At 38.2% G+C, this 22,043-nt stretch overlaps 1 protein-coding gene across 3 annotated transcripts in view; it reads right to left on the bottom strand.

Moving 5' to 3' along the window:
* Positions 1 to 22,043, bottom strand: part of LOC131436715 (metabotropic glutamate receptor 8-like) — a 498,361-nt gene that overhangs the window by 186,497 nt on the left and 289,821 nt on the right. For all 3 annotated transcript variants that reach the window (XM_058605585.1, XM_058605584.1, XM_058605586.1), the window contains exons 7-8: positions 20,997 to 21,253; positions 20,813 to 20,946 (exon numbers count right to left, since the gene is read on the bottom strand). In XM_058605585.1, coding sequence (XP_058461568.1) covers positions 20,813 to 20,946; positions 20,997 to 21,253 — 391 coding nt within the window. The remainder of the gene's footprint in view (positions 1 to 20,812; positions 20,947 to 20,996; positions 21,254 to 22,043) is intronic.

The following is a 22,043-nucleotide window of genomic DNA, read 5'->3' on the forward strand; positions in this document are numbered from 1 at the left end:
ATTGATGCACCGATCGATACTCTCTCTCTTTCTCCTCTCTCCAGCTAACAATTTATTTAACGAAAGAATTGCAACTGGCTCCTCCCACCTCTATGTACATTATAAAACAGGCAGTAGGTTAGCATAAGTCTGAAAACTTTTCAATAAAGCATTGTTAGATGAACTACCAAACTAACGATATCAAATTTAAAGAAAGAAAGCCTCAACGGGAACAAAATGAGCAGCCTAAACGGACAAGTTATCTAATGTATCTTGCAATGGTTTTTGCAGATCAATAGCTTTGGGTCCAGTAACTGAAACCACGCTATAATCTGCCAATTGTCTTAGTGTACATGGGGTTACTAGACAGCTGTCAATGTCATTCACGTAAAAATTATACAGGAGCGGACTTAGGCATGAGCCTTGCAGAAAACCCATGTAGCTTATTCTGAATGTTGCCAAATCGCCATGTGAAAAATACATGCATTTCTCTCATAAAAGGTTGTGCAAATAATTATTTATAATCGCTGGAAGTCCATGTTGATGGAGCTTGTCTGAAAAAACATCAATGGAAACTGAATCAAATGATCATTTATTGTTTAAAAATACAGATGCCATTTGTTGTTTTTGAGCGAAGCCAATTTTGATGTCAGACGAATGTACTGCAAGCAATCATTCGTACCTTTATTTCTACGGAAGCCAAATTGAGTGTCTGACAACAAACCGTTCGTCTCCACACTTGGAATATTTTTTTCGAACAATTTTCTGATGCAGGACAACATTGCAATGGGTCTATATGAATTGTGATTGGAAGCTGGTTTCCCCGGCTTTTGAATGGCGATAACTTTCACTTGCCTTCATTCAGGTGGGACAATATTTCGCTCAAGAAACATGTTGAACAATTCCAAGAAACGTCTTTTTGCAAGGTCGGGCAGATTCTTCACCAAGTTGAATTTAATTCTGTCCTACCCAGGAGCGTTATTGTTACAAGACATGAGAGCTATGAAAAATTCCATCATTGAAAAGGGGCTATCAATGGAACCATTATTTGGAGAAAACTCCCTAGTAATACTATGCGAAGGAACAGAATTTGGACAAACTTTCTACGCAAAATCAAATAGCCATCGGTTCGAGTATTCCTCACTCTCATTTCCTACTTTACGATTCCTCATTCGCCTTGCCGTATTCCGAAGAGTGCTCATTGAGGTTACTCTCGACAAACCTTCGATAAAATGTCTCCAATAGCTACATTTCTTGGCCCAAAGTATGCTCTTGTACTTGGTTTTTAAAGTCAAGAATTTTTCAAAATTCTGAGGAGTTCCTCCTCCTCGTTTTGAAAACGTCTTGAAAGCATTTTGTTTCGCGTGTTTAGCATCTGAGCACTCTTTGTCCCACCAAGGGTTTGGAGGCCACGATAGACCAAGAAATCGTTTGGTTTGGGCTTGTTCTGCGGCCTCCAGAATCGAACAAAAAACTACAAGGATCAGCCCCATGGGGTTGTTCGAGCCGTTGATGTGGAACAAGGCAACCAAAATTTCAATGATTGACATTTTCAATTAATCGTCACACTTTTGAATCCGCAAATGCACAAAAGTGTGCTTAGATTGATCCTTATTAGAAATCAACACCGAACACGCGAACCCAGAATATAGACTCTATTTATCGTGATTTGTATTTGTTTCGTAGCCGACGAAATTACATCAATAATGTATACAATTAAATGTTTGCACATGCTTGCGATACGGATATCGATATTTAAGCTTCTCTTCACCAAGCTTATGTTCAAGTTTTGTATGCAAGCAGTTATTTTTATAGCGTTTCTCTACCATTACTACCATTTTGCGATTTCGGTTGAAGCGATAAAATATTTCTCATTATCAATCGAGTTCATCTTATATAAATTAGAAATTAGTCTTATGCACTCAAAATTTACCCTGGGGTAGTTGTCAATTTCTCAGGCGAAACGACATAACATGGGACTTCATCCAATCTTGCATGACACAAGATCAGAGCATACCAGTTAAAGATTCAAATCGTTTTATGGCACTTTTTGTCTTGCTGTCTAGCAACAACCTACCTCTAGCGAGCTACGCATAAGACTGAAACGTTAGCTTTTTCTTTTTTGCATAAATATCTGTTTATTAATCTTATTTTTGTGTATTAGATCAACATTTTACAGTACAAGTGTTTTGACCGTTTGGCCTTTCATCTTTGTTGTTCATAGGATTCGTTATTAATATTAGGTGTTTTAGTTACTCTTGTTTTACATACTAATGTTTAATCATAATATTTATTTTAATTATTTATAAAATGTCTACCTACTTATAACTATCCCTAACCTAATACGTACAAATTTTGAATTGTTTGTATTTCAGAGATTGAGCACCTCTCTTCAAATTTCGTGCAGTATTGTTCGAATTTTTGTTCTAGTATATCCAGTGAGGCAATCTCATGTACTTCACTAGTCCTTGTCCAAGGGGGTAGATTTAGAATCTTCTTTAAGATCTTACTTTGAATGCGTTGAAGCCTAAGTTTGTGTGTTCGGGCACAACCCCGCCAAACAGGGACTGCGTATTCAATAGCGGGGTAGATGATTTGTTAATAGACAGCCATCTGATTCTTCAGGCATAGTTTAGATGTTCTACAAATCAGCGGATACAGAGACCTAATGAGTATGCTGCATTTTTGAACGATTTTGTCAACATGTGACCTGAATATCAGATGTCTGTCAAAGGTGAGTCCTAGATAGATAACATCATCGGACCATTGAATGACCTCATCACCGAATCGTATTCTGCATTTGTCTGATGGAACAAGTTTTGGAGATCTTGAATGTGGAAACAAGATGACCTGAGTTTTTGCTGCATTGATCACAATTTTCCAGCTTGTAAAAAATTCCGTTAAAGCGTCCAGACCTGTCTGTAGTTTATTTTTCAGAGCATTAATGACACGACCTTTGTAAAGAATGGCAGTATGTTGTATAGAATGGGACCTAGGGTACTTCCCTGGGGTACACCAGCAGGAATAGTAAATCTTTCTGAAAGTGCATTATTCAGAGAAACCTAGAATGCTCTATATGCAAGATAATTTTTGATAATTTTAATAAGATACATGGGAAAATTATACCGATGCAGTTTGAACACCAGTCCATCGTGCCACACATTATCGAATGCTTTTTCAATATCCAATATTGCCATGGCAGTCGTTTTGGACACTGATTTGTTTTGCTGGATGACGTTGTTAACCCTTGTGAGCTGGTGGATGGTGGATCTTCCTTTCCGGAACGCAAACTGTTCTTTCAGAAATATATCCTGTTCATCTGCAAAAGCAAGAATTCGCCTTTGTATTGACTTTTCAAACAGCTTGGATAGGGCAGAGAGTAAGCTGATGGGCCGATAGCTCTTGGAAAAGGAAGGATCTTTCCCCGGTTTCAAAACTGGGATAACTTTAGCTAACTTCCACATTGAAGGGAAGTAACCAAGCACCCAGCACCTGCTAAAAAGTTTAGCTAAGAAGACAAATGAACGAATACTCAAATGTTTCAGCTAAATGTTGAATGTGTTGTCGAAACCGGGGGCCTTCATATTTTTGGATTTTTTCACAAAAGCCATCAGCTCATTCTCAGTGACTCTACTTTCCTCAGGAACCAAGCTGTCTGATTGGTCAACCTCAGCTACGCTATCAGCAACGGCTCTTTCATATGGACTAACAATGTCGAGTCCTAAATTGTGAGAACACACAAACTGCTGGCCTAGCGCATTTGCCTTCTCTACTGGTGTGATTAAACATCAGAGGAGGAATAGGCTTCGGTTTTTTCTTAAGCACCTTCGTTAAGGACCAGAAGGGCTTTGAATGTGGGAGAATTTCTCGGAGCTTTTGCTGGAAGTTCCTTTTGCGAAGCTCAGATATCCTTTCCTGGATTATCCTAGTTAAGTTGTTATAAGTAGTCTTCCTATCTAGGATGCCAGTTCGTTGATACTGCCTCCGGTAGATATTCCGAAGTCGGATGAGTTTCTTGGTGACACTGTCGATTTGACGAGAGGAACTCGGCATATGTTGTACTGGAACCGTCCTATCACGAGCGACTGTGATTGAATGCTGGAAGGAAGATAGGGCTGCATCGATTTCCATCGGGGAATCAAGTGGCAAATCGATATTAATAAGTTGGTCGGCGATATGTTGTAATTGGACCCAATCGGTGCGATAATAGTTCCTCCGAGGTTGAATAGGCACTGTTTCTGGTTAAGATCCCAACGTCAATTTTACTAGAAAGTGGTCAGAAGACAACCGGAGAGCTTTCTATGGCGATGTTGCTGATGAATATATCCAAAATGGAATGAACTCCCGATCTGGAAAGTCGCGTTGGTTGATCCGGAGCGAAGATGTTGTATTGTCCAGCTTCGTAATCTTCGGCAAGTACGAATCCGTTTCGATTCTGTCTTCTGTTTCCCCACAGCTCATGCCGTGCGTTCAGGTCCCCAGCAATGATGAATTTGTTCTGTCGTGGAGTGAGCATAGCCAGATCTCGCTTCAATGATGCACACGTACCATCTCGAAGATTTGTTTGTTTGGGGCAGTACGCTGCAATGATGATGATGGGTCCTATCGTCGTTGTAATCTCAATTCCGATGGCTTCTATGAGTTGCAATTTAAAGGCTGACAGAAGCCTGTGCTGAATGGATCGTTTAATGGCAATGGCAACTCCCCCTCCTCTGGTAGTTGCCCTGTCGAGCCTGTGAATCCTGTAATTGGAAATAAAAATAGAAATTTCAGGTTTAAGATGAGTTTCAGTTAAAATAGCAATATCGGCATTCTTCTCTTGAAGAAAGTCGGACAATTCAGCAGTTTTGCTCCTGAGTGAGCAAGCATTCCAATTTACTATAACCAACTCATTATATTGCATATTCGATGATGAATTTGCCTAAGGCGTTGATTTGATCTAACCGCGTTCTGCAGTTTCGTAGTTTTGTTGTCATTGTTTCAAAAATGACGATCAGTTGTTCAGCAGAAAATAAATCACCAGAGTCATCCTTTGCTTGTGGTTGATTATTGCCCCATCCAGGAGGGATTTTTGAGGAAGATTCTTTTTCTGATCCAGCGGCTGAATCTTTTGGATTGCTGCGAGGAAGTGGCGGCAAATTCGGAATATCCCTCTTCGGTGGGAGCCGTGGGAAATTAACTTCATCCTTCTGTGGAACATTCTTGCGCGTTGATTGTTTGCGGGACGCCTGTTGTCGAATTTTTGTGAACTCAGCACGTTTGGGACACGATTTGCTAGTAGATGGATGGTCGCCATCACAGTTCACACATTTTACAGCGATGTCATCTAGTAGGCAATCGTTGGTATTGTGTGGTTCGGCACATTTCCCGCACCGACTTTTCATGTGGCAATTCCTCGCTCCATGGCCGTAGTTCAAACAGTTCGTGCACTGTGTGACATCCCCATGTATCGGTTTATACTTTTGACATTCGATGATTATGTGAAATAACGATTTAATCGTTTCTAGTTGACTCATGGTGATGGAGCCCTTCTCCAGATGAATCAGGTACAGTTGATCTCTAAACTTTTTGTCCGTATTATGTCGCTTCATTTTAAACACCATCAAAGGCTTTAGTCCAGCCTCCGACAGTGCCTGCTTTAGTTCGGCTTCCATCATGTCGGGTAGTCCTCGAAGTACAACCTTCATAGGTTTGTTGGCGGCAATATCGTGTGTGAAGTATTCCGCTTTTGTCTGCTTCAGATAGCATTCCACTCCTTTGTAGTGCTTCAAAGCCGGAACAGTTATTTTGTAGCCTTCAGTACATAAACGGATTGTTGCCTGTAGTCCTTTGCTGATCAGTGTGTTGAAATCCGAGCGTAGAGTTGGTGGGAAGCCCTTCAGGTAGAAAGGCGGCATTTTTACCTTCTTCTGCAGTTCCTCTTCGACATCTACTGGCAGATCAGCATATTGGTTTTTACTCAGCAAATGGTCGTTTACCTGTACATCACTTGGCTTCAGACGCTTAGAATCCTTTGGATCCTTCTCGGATCTATGGCGGTTTTTACCCATAGCTTGGGTAGGTAGACAACTGCGAATAAAAAATAAAACAAAATCGAAATTAGTCGTAGTAGGTGATTCGTCTATCCACATCGTGTGTTAGATGACGAATGATGAAACGTTAGCTATAATTTTGCTTCTATTTATAGATTCGCGTGCTTCCAACAGCTTTGCTTTTGCTTCGATTGACCAATCAGAGCGCTGTTTTCCCTTTGATATATCGCTTACTTCTTCAAAACCGTCGACTATGGCAGGGAAATCCCATATGCCGGAGATTTTTTGCAGCCAAAATAGGACACTGCTAGCTATTAATCAACATTGCAATGATATAAAATTAAAAATACATGGCTATGAACATTCAAATCAATACGTAGAAATATTTCCAGTCAAATGGTGACATAATAATAATAATTGATACAAAATTGACTGAGCTGTAATTGTTCAAAACCCGACCACATTTCTACGTGTATTTTTCTTGAGTTTCTAGTTTGCACCGCTATATAGAAAACAAAAATGTGTTCCACATTAAAAGAGAAAGTCATATTCTTCAAGTTGGGGGGAGCTCTTCCATTGAGTTCAAGGTACTTGTTTACGCCAAAGTGTAAGTCTCAGGAGTTTTAGGTGAGCTGTACTGTATACACAACAGAAACCGATTAGCGACAGGATTCGAGCAGTTATACAAACAGCAGACAGTATTAAAGATTACGATACATACTTTCCGGTACATCTTACGATATGTGCTTTCCGGTAGATACAAATTGTGTTCCTATAATAATGTACGCAGACTATAAAAAGGTAGTGCAAATCAGATCAGGCGCGTTCGTATGAGCGATCGTGCGATCGTACGATAGTGCGATCGTACGACAGTACGATAGTACGATAAAACGATAGTATGTCAGTCAGTCCAAGCTTTTGTAGTTATCGTTGCAATAAATATAGTTAGTGTTAAATAGTATCCGCGAGTTTTCACTTCGTCGCGAGAATCCGAACACTTGTCCGACAAAACCACAAACGTTAATGTGCGCAAACATTTTGGTCCTTCGAGCCGGATCGTCGGAATAAGTAACGTAAATCTATCGCGCCGGTCGAAACGCGGTATCAGGAAAACTCTGTCAGCGCCAGCATGAAAACGGCCATCATTACCGTCCCTATTCGTGATTGTTATACTTTCTGTGAACATCAAATCGATTGTTACCATTCATGCGCGATCACGTTTCAAATGAAGAACCTACAGTCAGTGTACAGCAAAGGCAGAAATGTTAAAGTGAAATCGCCATTGCAATTCTCACCACGACCTTCATTGTCGTTACATACAGTCGGTTAAAAATTAACCGCCCTGGGTACACATGCATTCCATATTCGCCCGATTGAGACCGATTCTTCGCCCATCAGTGAGACGTCAGTCAATAGGTTTGTTGTTTTTCATTAACTTCGAACAACTGTCACATAAACGGTGAGATCAAAAAAACGTGCTCAAGCAAAACCAGCAAAACATTGTGCAGTTCGGTTGTGTGGAATTTCGGGATAAAATGGACCACATCAGTCCAATAAAGGCTGCTCTGGCACTTGGCAGCACAGCGTGAGTCAGCCAAACAGCTATTAGCAATAGCGCAACAGATTGTCGTTGTTCTTACTTCCACTCTGTAAAACTTCACATTTTGAACCAGACTCGTTTCTTTTTTGTTCCTTAATTAAGAACCTCGGAAGGTAGTAAACCTTCCTTCTCGATTGTTTTACCAAGTATGTCTTTATTGAGGAATTCTAAGCTTAAACTAACCTACTGCCTGTTCTACGTACATAAAGGTGGGAGGAGCCAGTTACAATTCTTTCATTAAATAAAGTGTTAGCGGGAGAGAGGAAAACGAGAGAGTATCGATTGGTGCATCAATGTAAAAGAAGGCGATTGAACCTATAGCGCATTACGCAAGGGAAAGAAATGTCGCATCGGCGGATAGTGTGAGAAGTTTGCTTAGCTCGCCGTGTGCAGCATATGTTGCAACACGGACGGCTAGCATGGGAACTTTGCTTAGCTCGCCGTGTGCAGCATATGTTGCAACACGGACGGCTAGCATGGGAACTTAATGTGAACCAAATGGTTGGTTCTTGGGAAGTGTAACGATCGTCAAGTGTTTTTACGACCTAATACTAATTTGGATGCATGGTACTTGAAGGATCAATATTATCATGCTACATCACCCTCCTTTGGTTGAATGATGTAACGTAGTGTAAGCATTCAATTGTAATCGAACTGGCTCCCTAACATTATTAATGAATAGTGAACATTGAAGTGTGTTGTGTTTCTGCTGTATATAATCTACTGTATGTGTGGTTTAATTGGGGTTTGAATGTGTGTCCTTAAAATGTATATAAAAATTTGGATTTTTTTTTTTTAACCTTTTACAAGTCTGTTTTTGTGTACTATCATTCGTTGCTTTGTTATGTTGTTTTCGATTTCGCAATTTACATCTAAAATCTTAATTATGGTGTACGGTCCAATATAAAATGAATCAAGTTTCTTCCTATTTTCGTTTTGTAAATACACTATTTCGCCTATTTGTACTTCTAGTGGGTTTATATGGATATTTGAGTTTTTGCATCTGGAATTTTTACTTTCATTTAATCTTTGCTTTGCTATTATGTTAGATTTTTCCAATTTGTATTTGAGTTCGTTGTTGTATAGATCAAAATTGTACACGGGGTTCATTATCTTTGGGTAAATTTCTTGTGGTAATTTTGCTTTAATTCCAAAGACTAATTCGTATGGTGTAAATTGATGTTCCGAATGTGGTGTAGTGTTGTAAGTAAATGCATAATATGGTAACCAGTCATCCCAGTCTGATTGGTGTTCATTGACGAAGGATCGCAGATACTCGTTTAGGCATCTGTGATTTCTCTCCAATGACCCAATAGTCTGCGGATGATAGGCAGTTGCAAAATTTTGTCTGATTTGTAAGTATTTGCATACTTTCTCAAGTACTTCATTTTTGTACTCGGTTCCTTGATCGGATTTTAATTCCAAAAATTTTCCGTATATTAGTATGAATTTTTCTACTAAGTTTTTAGCTATTGTGTTTGCTTCTTTGTTTTGGATGGGTATTATTGCAATGTATTTTGTTAGTTCACATTGTATGGTTATTGCGTAGCGGTTGTTATTGTTGGATTTAGGTAATGGACCTATTGTATCTATTGATATTATTTCGAATGGGTTTGATGGTGTGTTAGTTAATATTTGTTTTTCTTTAGTGTGTTTAAGAATTTTATTTCTTTTGCACGACTCACAGGCCTTTATGAATCGTGAAATAGTTCCTTTCATATCTTTAAAATTGTAATATTCTCTTATTTTGAGGTACAGGCGATGCTGTCCTACGTGTCCTCCCGTAGGGGTTTCATGATAATTTTTTAAAAGATTCTGTATCTTGCCAGGTTCACTGATGAACTTGGGTGGATGATACATTATTATTTGTATGTTTTTATTCGTTTGTTGTACTAGTGTTTTGAATATATTCATGGGTACCCTTTTAAATATTGCTTCTTCTGTCGACATTGCGACTTTATTTATTTTCATTTTTGTCATTTCTTGTTCTAGTGTTGAAAGTATGAGTTCTAGAGCTCTTCTTTCATTTACATATGTTGCTATTTGCTTTATTAATTTTTTCATTTGCGCGTCTTTGTATATGCTAATTATTAGGTATGTATTTTCTATAGTAATTCTTAACTTGGGTAAGGTTCTCGTTTCAGTCGGGTTTTCGGTCGTATAGATAACAAGGTGATCAGTCTTTTTATCTTTTGTCATTGGTAACTTGTCTTTCACAGTTGTCGGTTTATTGTTAAAATTGTCGTTGTTAATATTGTTGTTATTATTAATATTATTATTTAATTTTGTCATGGCTCTTGTGTTGACTCTAAATATGTTGAGGGCTTTTAATTCATCAGAGGTTGTTACGATTCTGGATAAGGCATCTGCCGTAGCGTTGCTTTTTCCATTAATATATTCTATGTTGAAATCAAATTCTTCTAAATCTAATCTCATTCTTGTTAGTTTAGAAGTAGGGTTTTTCATGTTAAATAAATATACTAGAGGTCGGTGGTCTGTCTTGACCGTAAATTTTCTTCCGTATAGGTAAGGCTTAAAATAATTTATTCCCCAGTGTATTCCTGTCAGTTCCTTTAGTATCGTTGATTTATTCTTTTCGCCCGGGGTGAAACTTTTGCTCGCAAAAGCTATAGGTAAGTCGTTTCCGTTTCTGATTTGAGAAAGTACAGCTCCGCAACCTACGTCTGAAGCGTCGGTTGTGAGTATAAAGGGTTGTGTGAAGTCTGGGTATTGAAGTAATTTAGGTGACATTAGGTACAGTTTTAATGTGTTAAAGGCGTTTTGGCATTCATTAGTCCAAACGAATTGTTTGTTTTTCTTAAGGAGTTGATTGAGAGAGTGCGCTATCGTTGCGAAATTTGGTACAAATTTACGGTAATAATTGCAGAAAGCTACGAATCGTCTAGTGTCGTCGCTGTTTTTCGGTATCGGATAGTTGCTGATGGCGTCGTATTTTGTACTATCTGGTAATATTCCTCTATCTGTAATTTTATGTCCTAGATATGTCACTTCGGTATTGAAAAATTTACATTTGTTTGGGTTTAATTTTAGGTTGTATTTTCTAATTCTTTCAAAAACTTTAGTTAAATTTTGTAAATGGTGTTGGATGGAACATCCTATCACTATTATATCGTCAATGTAAACGAATGCGTGTTCTGGTGTAAGTCCAGCCATGGCAATCGTCATCATTCTTTGGAAGCTGTTTGGGCTAATATTTAGTCCGAAAGGTAAACGTGTGAATTGGTAGTGTCCACTTTGTGTTGAAAAGGCTGTACATTTTCTTGAGTTATTTTCTAAAGGTATTTGGTGAAATCCTGACATTAAATCTAGTGTTGAAAAGTATTTTGCTCTACCAAGTTGATCCAAAATTGTATCGATTCTTGGTAAAGGAAATTTGTCTGCTAGTATTTTTTTGTTTAGTTGTCTAAAATCTACCACAAGTCTCCATTTTCTTTTTGCATCGTTTGATTTTTTTGGTACTAGGAGGATGGGGCTATTGTAAGGTGATATGGAAGGTTCTATTATTTTGTCGTTCAACATTTTATTGACTTGTGTTTCTATTTCGTCGTTTTGTGAATGAATCGTTTTGTAGTTAGGAATATAGACTGGAACGTTATCGTTTAGGTTGATATTTTGGTTATAGAAGTTATTGGTCGTCAAGGGTTCATCTGGGTTAGAGAATATATCTGTATATTTCAATATTAAATTCTTTAATTCCTTTTGTGCGTACGTAGGTACGTTGTTCATGTCTATTTCGTTCAATAGTTTATGGTTTCTTGTATCGTTCAGGGGTTTATTGTTAAATTTCATTATATTGTAATTTGCTAAAGGTTCCATTTCAGGTGTGAATTCTAAATTGGATATATTTACAGGTGATTTTCTTGTGTTCATGATTTTTATATACGGGTTTTGTGGGGATATGATAGCGTTTCCACAGAAAACTCCTGGTTTAATTTCTTGTGAAAAGATTACCATATCTTCTGTTATAGTTTGATTACTTAATTTTCTAATCACTTCGCTTCGTTGTGGAATAATATAGTTTTCATTAACTTTATCTTCTATAGGTACAGATACATTTATATTATTTACACTAAAATTTAATAACCAGTACTCATAATCGATTTGGCATTTGTGGGAGATGAAAAAGTCTCTGCCCAATATGCCGTCTGTTTGAATAGGAAAATCTGGTCCAACTAAATGAAAAAGATGTCTAGTGGTTACATTATTTCCGAACATTAGTTCTGTTTCGGTTATTGCTGTAGTTTCTATTTCCCCATCTGTTATTCCAGTCAGTTTTGTTCTTACATTTCTATTCACGATTTGGTTAGGAATTATTCTATTTGCTTTAAAAATTGAAATATCTGCTCCGGAATCTATCAATAAAGTACAAATTGAGTTAGTCATTCGTACTCCGACCTTAATGAAGTTAGAAGCGCTTAGATTTAAAGTCAACACATTTGCCCAAAAAAATGATTTTGCATCGGTTGGTTCTGCTGTTGCAGTTGTTGCTGCTCGGTCGGTGCATTGACCGGCACAGCTGTTTGCATTTGCATTGGTTGTATATACGGTAATGGCTCAGAGCCTGTTACATATACATTCTGCCGATTGTGTTGAAATCGGTTTGACCCATATCGAGTTTGTTGAGGTTGGTAATGTCCACGGCCTCGGTTATTATTGTTATGGTATGAGTAATTTGAGCTGGTTGAGCGCTCGGCATGGAATTGGTTATTGTTGTTGTAAATACGGTGTGGCTTGTTATAGCGTTGATTTGCGCTATAATTGCTTTGGGTGTAGAAATTCCTCCCGTTTCCTCTAGAGAAACGGTTATGAGTTTTGAAATTATTATGATTTTGTCTAGCTCGCGTAGTTAAGACTTGCGCGTTGGTTGTATTCTCAGTCAGATTTTCTTGAGCTTTTTGGATCGCTTCCTTTATTGAATGGAAGTTTCCTGCTTTTAATATTGTTTTTGTTTCAGGTTGGTTTATTCCTGATACAAGGGTATTTAGTCCCGCTTTGGTGGCCATTGTTTTTGCAACCTCAGGGGGTATTCTTTGTTTAATGTAGACATGTTCGAGTGAAATAGTTAGATTTTCTACTTCCTCGCAAAATTTTGTTATCGGTCCACTCTGTCGGGTGGCTTTTAATTTTGCAATGATGTTTTCGGGTGTTGAAATGTCCATACACCTCGATTTGACGTTTTCTATTAACTCATTAATACTACTTATATTATCAGGTAGGCCCAATCTTGCTTTACCTGATAGACGAGTTTTTATAAATTTGATTGCCATTGGCAATTGCTCCGCTGTAGTAATTTCTAATAATAAATTTACTGAGTCTACGAAGGCATCCAATACTAAAGGCGTGCCGTCGTACATTTGTACTAACGCCGTTGCCTGGCGGATGTCAAAGACTGCTGGTGTGTTTGTCATTTTGGAGTCCGTACCTCTCTTCTCGTCGACTGATTGTTCTTGTATCTTCGAGGTTACTGTAGAACGGATGTCTGTAATTGCATTTCTTGCTGCTTTAACGAGAAATGTTAATTCTGAGTGTGATAATGAGTCTTCGTTTTCTAAAAGATTGCTTTCTATTTGAGCATATAGTGCGTTGGCATAGTTTAATTTTGTCGTTAGTGTTTCTGTTTTAAATTTTTTGTTAATCGATTTTTTTAAGTTGTTATCTATAGTTACAAGTATTTTTATTTCTTCGTGTAATTGCTCTATTGTCATAGGCATTTAGCTAGCTAGTGAAATTATAAAACTATAATATTATTGTATATATTTTTATTTGTTTTTTTTTTTTGTTTTTAAGCGATTGAATTTATGCTTTGTGCTGTTTTAAATCCTTTCTTAGTCCAGTGTTTTTTCATTATTTTATGTATTTTTAATAGAAGTAAGATAGTCGAAATTGCGATAATAATCCACAATTTGATCTCGTGGTCTTGGTGACTTGTCGTAGACTGTTCAATATGCTCGTTAATTTGGATATTGGTGTCACCAGACTGGTTGGTTTCTTTTGATTGCCCTTTCCCCATGGTGTTTGATTTTTACAGCAACGAACTAAAATTTTTTTTTTGAAAGTATCTACGGCGCTAGCCGCGTCTTCGACTGTTAAGCACTTCTTGCAGGAAATCGTCGATTAATTCCCACAACTCTATATCATCCCAGAAGGGGTCTTCCATTTATATTATAATCAAGAGCAAAAAAAAATGAATAAAAGAACTTTTGCTATTTATCACTGTTTATCCATAACTATTTTCTATTTTTCACTATTCTAGCTACTTATCTATAGGCGTCTTATTGATTATTTACCTGAAGTATGGTGTGGAGATGGAGTGTATAAATTCATTTGGGGCGCAGAATCCAAATCCCATTGTCCGGAACTTTCACCGCAGAAGGTAGCCTGAGACGGTGGTTCACCATATTTGTTCTACTGAGTTTTGATCTTCGCTGTTTTGCATTTCCAACTCTGCTTTGAGACCGAAACCACGGCGCACTAGATTGTGACGTTTTGCTCCACTTTCGCTAACTGATTCACTAAATCCGTGGATAAATTACAACGCGTCGTTGTCTTCCTGTTTGACGATAGTCGGCAAAACGTGTAGCACTTTCAACTAACCACATAATCTGGAGTGAAAATCCTGCTCAATTAGTGCAAAATACAGTCTCTAGCTCTAGCGAGCTCCCTTTGATTCACTTCGCTTTGTGAAGAACAAAATGTTTTTTTTTTTCTTTTCGCGCAACTGCAACTATTGGCGCATACTTCACTTTTTTTTTGTCACAAATGTCACTTGAAAAACTGTCACAATTTATCGGAGACACTTTTTACACGGTCGCCATGTCGTTGTTCTTACTTCCACTCTGTAAAACTTCACATTTTGAACCAGACTCGTTTCTTTTTTGTTCCTTAATTAAGAACCTCGGAAGGTAGTAAACCTTCCTTCTCGATTGTTTTACCAAGTATGTCTTTATTGAGGAATTCTAAGCTTAAACTAACCTACTGCCTGTTCTACGTACATAAAGGTGGGAGGAGCCAGTTACAATTCTTTCATTAAATAAAGTGTTAGCGGGAGAGAGGAAAACGAGAGAGTATCGATTGGTGCATCAATGTAAAAGAAGGCGATTGAACCTATAGCGCATTACGCAAGGGAAAGAAATGTCGCATCGGCGGATAGTGTGAGAAGTTTGCTTAGCTCGCCGTGTGCAGCATATGTTGCAACACGGACGGCTAGCATGGGAACTTTGCTTAGCTCGCCGTGTGCAGCATATGTTGCAACACGGACGGCTAGCATGGGAACTTAATGTGAACCAAATGGTTGGTTCTTGGGAAGTGTAACGATCGTCAAGTGTTTTTACGACCTATTACTAATTTGGATGCATGGTACTTGAAGGATCAATATTATCATGCTACAAGATTGCAAGTTGTGGACCTCCTCCCGTCAAGGAATTAGAGTGGTTGAAGTCGTCTGCAGAATTAATCGAAAGGTGGTGGCGGCAGAGTGCATCACGTACAAGCGGTGAGAAGGGGACAGTTAACAACGCAGATGACGAATTGGAAGAAACATATCTTCATTTGTTGTTGAAAATACGCTCAACGAAAAAGGTAATAATTGAACAGACAATGGATTCTACGGCAAAGCGCACTAATCCGGCTGCTCGAATTGTACCGCCGCAATGTCACTGCTGCAGCGAACGTCATTTTCTTTTCCGATGTGAGGAGTTTTTTAAGTTGTCACCAAGAGGCAAATTGGAATTTGTGGACAGAAAGAAAATCTGTCGAAACTGCTTCAGTGCTGTTCATTTCGAGACGGACTGCCAACAGGAATCGCGATGTATGCGATGCAATGCAAAACATCACACCCTGCTCCATGCAGCGAAGTAACAAGGGTCGACAGAAAACAGTACCATTATATGTTTTTTCTCCATGGAGTGTTAACTCAAGCTGAATTATATTTCGTTTAATAAATATCATGAATTCGTCGAATATTTTCTCCTATTATCTGAGACATGAATAAGCATATCTTGGGTCTACGGATGACGCTTAGAGCGTTCGAATCAAATGAGTTCTTTGTTCAGTCCGCTGACAACAGTACGGAATCTTATTCGATCAAATTTATACTTTCGATCAGATGAATCGCACCATTCTTCACCTACCATCGAACGATGGTATGCATTAGCTTATAGATTATCATCATGCTCATGATGGTTTGTTCGAGCACCTAGTGACCATTCTGAAGTTCGAAAATGGTCTCACGACATCAAGTCACTCGGTCCTATCCACAAAACGAGCTTAATCCTTTCCGAGCATTTGCTTTTGATATTCTCGGAGGTCATCCCAGCATGGGAGACTAATTTTCGCCAAGCAAAGACAGTTCAGCTGGAAGTACTACAGCGGTGATGGTATTCGTCCTCACCAATCTCCGGTGCATTCACTTCGGGTTGAATTGAGCGTCATTCAACCAGGTTCAACAGTGAACCATCAGGGCTGACAGAGCCATTGCAGTCTGTTGCTTACGTGAAGCAGCAGAGCTGGATTGAGATCCAGTAATTTCGCGAATGCACCTCCATAACATCATCGTATTCATCGGATCAACAAATAAGTTGTTGATAATTCCAACATTGAGGAAACGTTGGAATTCCAGTCCGTGGGTCTGAGCCCAGCGGAACCTTTCTGAAGGCAACACAGCAGCAGTCCAGTAATTGGAACCTTCACGAAATTCATCGTAGTACCAACAAAACGAATAGGAACTTCGTCACCAGTCAACAGTGCATCATTACGTCGAATTAGTTATTCGAATTTCGAGAGACAGCCTTGTCTTATATCATCGGGAGTATCTGTATGTCCAAGGTACTCAAAACATCGTCCTATCGAAATTGAGAGCTATTCATCCAAGTTCGGCAGTCAACCATCAGGGCTTGCAGAGCCATTGCAGTCTGTTGCTTACGTGAAGCAGCAGAGCTGGATTGAGATCCAGTCATTTCGCGAATGCACCTCCATAACATCATCGTATTCATCGGATCAACAAATAAGTTGTTGATAATTACAGCATTGAGGAAATGTTGCAATTTCAGTCCGTGGGTCTGAGCCCAGCGGAGCTTTTCGGAAGGCAAAACAGCAGCAGTACAATAATTGAAACCATCAGGAAAATTCCAGTGGTACCAACAGTTCTATTAGGAAATTCGTCGTCAATCAAAACAGATTACTATTACGTCAACGCATTGAAATTCTGAGAGACACTGTTGTCTCATCTCATCGGGAGTATCCAAGATACTCGAAACTTCATCGGTCCAGTAATAGTCGGAGCACTTTACGTTAGCGTCAACCATCATACTTTAGAGAAAGCGATCCTGTCAGCGTCACAACACAAGCAGTTGCGGCGATTATCAACTTCATCGATCATCAGATGTACGTCACCAGTTGTGAATCCGGTCCTTACTCGGGAGAAAGAGTCGCCAGACGAGTTCCTGGCCCAAGCTCGGGGGAATCGAGCAGTTCCTGTAGCATCTGTAAAGAGCACAAGCCTCGTCGGTGGGTTCGTAGAACCCCCGGCTGGGACTTGACAGCAGTTAAGTACCCATTTTGTTTTATTTCAATCGCCAACGTGCTCGTACAAATTCTTACGTTTCAGCTATTTCACATCATAACCATCAGCACGGTTCAAGGACATCGGGACACTATGGTTGAGGTTCCCAGATCGTCACTCACGTCAGACAGGATGTTTCCAAGCACATCAAAAAGTGTGTCAACATCATCGGAGCATTTTTTGGCTAATCGACAGCCAAGGAGAGAGGATGTTTTCGGAAGCATTCATCAACTGACATCAAACAGCTTGTCGCCAGTCAATGATTCATGATCGTTGTATGTTTCCAAGTTTTCATCTACCTCACCAGTCCAGCAGCATAAAATCATCCTCGGTCTAGGAAGCAATTCAGCAACAACAGTGAAGTTACAGTTAATGGAGTGCACATCGCCACTCTACTCCTCCACCTCCGGCAGTGAGTCTACGATGCATTCTTCTGCCAGTTCGATCTACAGCAGTCAATTCAGCGATTGATAACCACATAACAGAAGTGGATTTGAGGTCCCAGAAACGAAGCAATCAGGGATGGCCCAGTTTTGGTCAAGTGCAGGTGTGATGTGTGGCACCATTAAAACTTTGCTGAGCGACGTAGCTCTGCGTCACGATACGGATTGTGGCATCAAGTCTACGATAGGTGGAGGAGGTCAAAGTAACGAATACAGAACGTAAACATTCGGCAATTTAAGTAGTATCGTGGAGGAGGTCGACGGAAGAAATTCAGCCAACAAATTCTCAACAATCCAAATAGTACAGCATAGGACTTCAGTCAACGAGATCATCAGTTCATTTATCGTTCAGAAACAACATGTTTTCGTCTGAAACAAGGCATGCTCAGGTCACCAGGACATCTCGTTAGAAACAACATCTAGGTCACCAGATTTTTTCGGTTAGCGGAGTCTTCATCATGTGTTCACGGCGGAAGATTCAGCATCGGTCTTGTTACATCGTTTATTCAAGGTCAACGTTTTATTCACTCTGACTCAGCAAACAGTTGCAGATCTACTGGCAATGAAACCAGCGGAGTCGCTCGGGTCTTGTCTTATCGACGCCGGCTGCATAGCAGTTGACGGAGTCGAATTCAAGTCTCCCGTCCGTCATCGAGTACCAGTAAGCAGCACACCAAAGTTATTGTGAATAGAAATTTCAGAGAATTTGTAATGTATAGGATAGTCAGGCAAATAGAACTCGTGAAATAATTCTAGATATATGATAACAGCAGCCAGTTAACAGTAGTACACACTCTCAATTGTAACAGGAACAGAGCAGATAGCTTAATATCTCAAATCAGATTAGAGTTTGTTGAAAGCATAGTCTTTCAAGGCGGGCGGTATGTTTACGCCAAAGTGTAAGTCTCAGGAGTTTTAGGTGAGCTGTACTGTATACACAACAGAAACCGATTAGCGACAGGATTCGAGCAGTTATACAAGCAGCAGACAGTATTAAAGATTACGATACATACTTTTCGGTACATCTTACGATATGTGCTTTCCGGTAGATACAAATTGTGTTCCTATAATAATGTACGCAGACTATAAAAAGGTAGTGCAAATCAGATCAGGCGCGTTCGTATGAGCGATCGTGCGATCGTACGATAGTGCGATCGTACGACAGTACGATAGTACGATAAAACGATAGTATGTCAGTCAGTCCAAGCTTTTGTAGTTATCGTTGCAATAAATATAGTTAGTGTTAAATAGTATCCGCGAGTTTTCACTTCGTCGCGAGAATCCGAACACTTGTCCGACAAAACCACAAACGTTAATGTGCGCAAACAGTACTTGAGATACTGTGGTATTTAATCCAGCCAATATTTTTTGTCAAATCATATGGAATATTAACTGAATTAGTAACGCCTTTGTTACTGCGAATTGAAATGATGATTGGTAAATTATCGCTACCGTGTGAAACAGGGAATACTTTCCAGGTGCAATCTAGTCGAATTGAAGTCGAGCAAAGAGATAAATCTAATGCACTTGGACGTGCAGGAGGTCTTGGGGAATTGATGGTTTCATTTCTTGGAGTGGAGTCTTAATATTAGTCCATAATAAATTTAATTAGCAATATTGATGATTTTTTACATGATTTATTTAGTTAAGAGCTAAGCCGTATATTGTATATATATATATATATATATATATATATATATATATATATATATATATATATATATATATATATATATATATATATATATATATATATATATATATATATATATATATATATATATATATATATATATATATATGAAATTTAACTTCCGACGGAAGCTTAGCCATAATTTCATTAGCAACATGCAGAAACTTTTCATATGTTTCTTTTTGGGCATTGTTAAGGGGAAAATATACTGGAGTAAAAATATGTGCTTCACCTGCTAAATGAATTCTTACCCATGCATGTTCCAATTCTTTAAATTTAGTAGTGGTTAACATTTCGGCGTCAAATAAGAACACCTCCCCCCAATTATTTATCAGATGTATGAAACTCACAATCGTTTCTAAATACGTTGTAAATCTTTCCGAGGACCTCCGTGCTGTTAACGCTTTCATCCCAATTAGCTTCGGTTGTTAGAATAATTGTATACTAACATCCTAAAATATTTTTATGGATTTCATTAATTTTAAGTTAATGAGTTCATACCGTTCAATTTTTGACAATTTGCTACGATTTCTGACGATGACGCTAGATGAGGAGATCTTATTGAACACGATTGTTTCGAATAATTTAAATTAGATAATACTGAGTCTATTTCCAAACCTTGACTTATGATAATATTGTCTTACCTTGACACGCCACGCACGTTGACGAGCATTCAGTGAACATTTGATTCCAGGCATCGATAGTTGCATGTTGTCCTTTCGGTAAGGATGAAGCGTCGGTACGCATGTCACGCAGATTTGTAGAAAAATCTGACGTCACGGTTTGCAGTACAGAACACACTTTTCATTGTCGTCTTTAAAGCTGTATCTTATAATACATCTTTACTTGTAGTAATTCTTGACATACCTCACAACATGGAAACACATAAGAATTAATATCTGCTTTTTTGACTCTTTTTCTTTTTTGTCTCCTGAACCGCGCTGAGTGGTAACACCGATGCAGGCCGCGTAAAATTTTCGAAGGCTACCAACGCATATCCACATGTTTGTGTCGACGGAGGTATCAAGTGCACAAATTTCGCAACTCATACTGATTACACAAACTAATATGTCTTTTGTCATATTACTCATATTCTCGATATGAAATATTTTGCCTATCAACTTACAATAACTGCACAAAAGAAGAATTATATGGCTAGTTCAAAGGATTTCGTTCATTTTTACATAGTGTTGTATAGAAACACACTCTTTAAAATAAAATTTCTACACTTATCTGCTGTAATTCCAAAATCTATATATATATATATATATATATATATATATATATATATATATATATATATATATATATATATATATATATATATATATATATATATATATATATATATATATATAAATGAATGTAAGTTTGTATGCTTGTAACGCCATAACTTCGGAACTACTGAACGGATTGCGTCAAGTTAAGCGTTAAGCGCTAGACGTTAAGCGGAAAATGTAGAAATAATTGTTTAATATAATATACCTGATATTGCGAACAGTTGAAACAATGCCAGCAACACCCTTCGCCTTCTACATATTTTTTTGCTTGCCCTCTTTCACATGGTTTGCTACAGACAGATTCGGGAGCATTCTTTTTTTTAAGGCCGAATTGAAGTTCTGAAAATATTTCTATTAGGTATACATTAAATACGTAAAAAACTAGTTACCTTCCATGTTTAAGCGTAGTTCTCCTTGATAGTATTCACCAACTTTTATCCATTTATATTTATCTGATTCGATTTGTTTGAAATGGATTATGTTATATCGAGCGGGACCATCGCCATTAATGTCGAAGTTAAACCTATCTCCACTTAAACCAATAAAATCAGCTTTGCGGAGATATTTAAGTAGATTGGCACCCTTTGTTGGTCTCATTTCGGAACACAATCCTGCTTTTCCATTACACAACTCGTGATGCATGTTCCTATAAAATTATTTATCACTCAAACATTTTATGTTCAGTATGTTAAAATACGATACGACAAACTTTTAATGTCATTCTTGCAGATCAATATATTGTTTATTATCAATATATTTTTATACTAATTGGATAGTTTTGGGAAGAATTGATTGATATTCATGAAGCATTCTTTATTTGAATTCAGGTTTTGTTTATAATGGGTGTTTTTTTTAGGTTCGTTGCCGTACTCACATAGAAAGGTTATGTAATCACTTGAAATATAAAAACAAAAAAGTGTCATATACCATTCGACTCAGTTCGAGCTGAGCAATGGCTGTATGTGTATGTATGTGAATGTTCAAGAAATCTCGCTAGGTGTTCTCGGAGATGACTGAACTGAGTTTGACAAACTTAGATTCAAATTAAAAGTCTCATGGTCCCATACAGAATTCCTGAATTCCATCTGGATCCAACTTCCGCTTCCGGAGTTATAGGGTAAAGTGTGTTAAATATTGCACATCGTCACTTAAACCGGTGAACAAAACACGCAAAAAAATTTTAAACTGAACTCAAAACTACACAAGTCGATAGCCACTATCAGTGGACAACTAAACAAATATTGTACACCGTGACTTAAACCGGTGAAACAAGAACCGTAAAAGAATTTTTAAACTGGACTCAAAACTACACAAATGGATAGCCAGCTAAACAAACTATCCTAGTTCTTGAGGTTATATAATTTGAGAAATAAAGTTTTCTAAAACTTTTGGAAATAATGAGAGAAATTAATTACGCTTCATCTTTCTTTGGGTTT

The sequence above is a fragment of the Malaya genurostris genome, chromosome 3, assembly GCF_030247185.1.
Source record: "Malaya genurostris strain Urasoe2022 chromosome 3, Malgen_1.1, whole genome shotgun sequence".
NCBI lineage: Eukaryota > Metazoa > Arthropoda > Insecta > Diptera > Culicidae > Malaya > Malaya genurostris.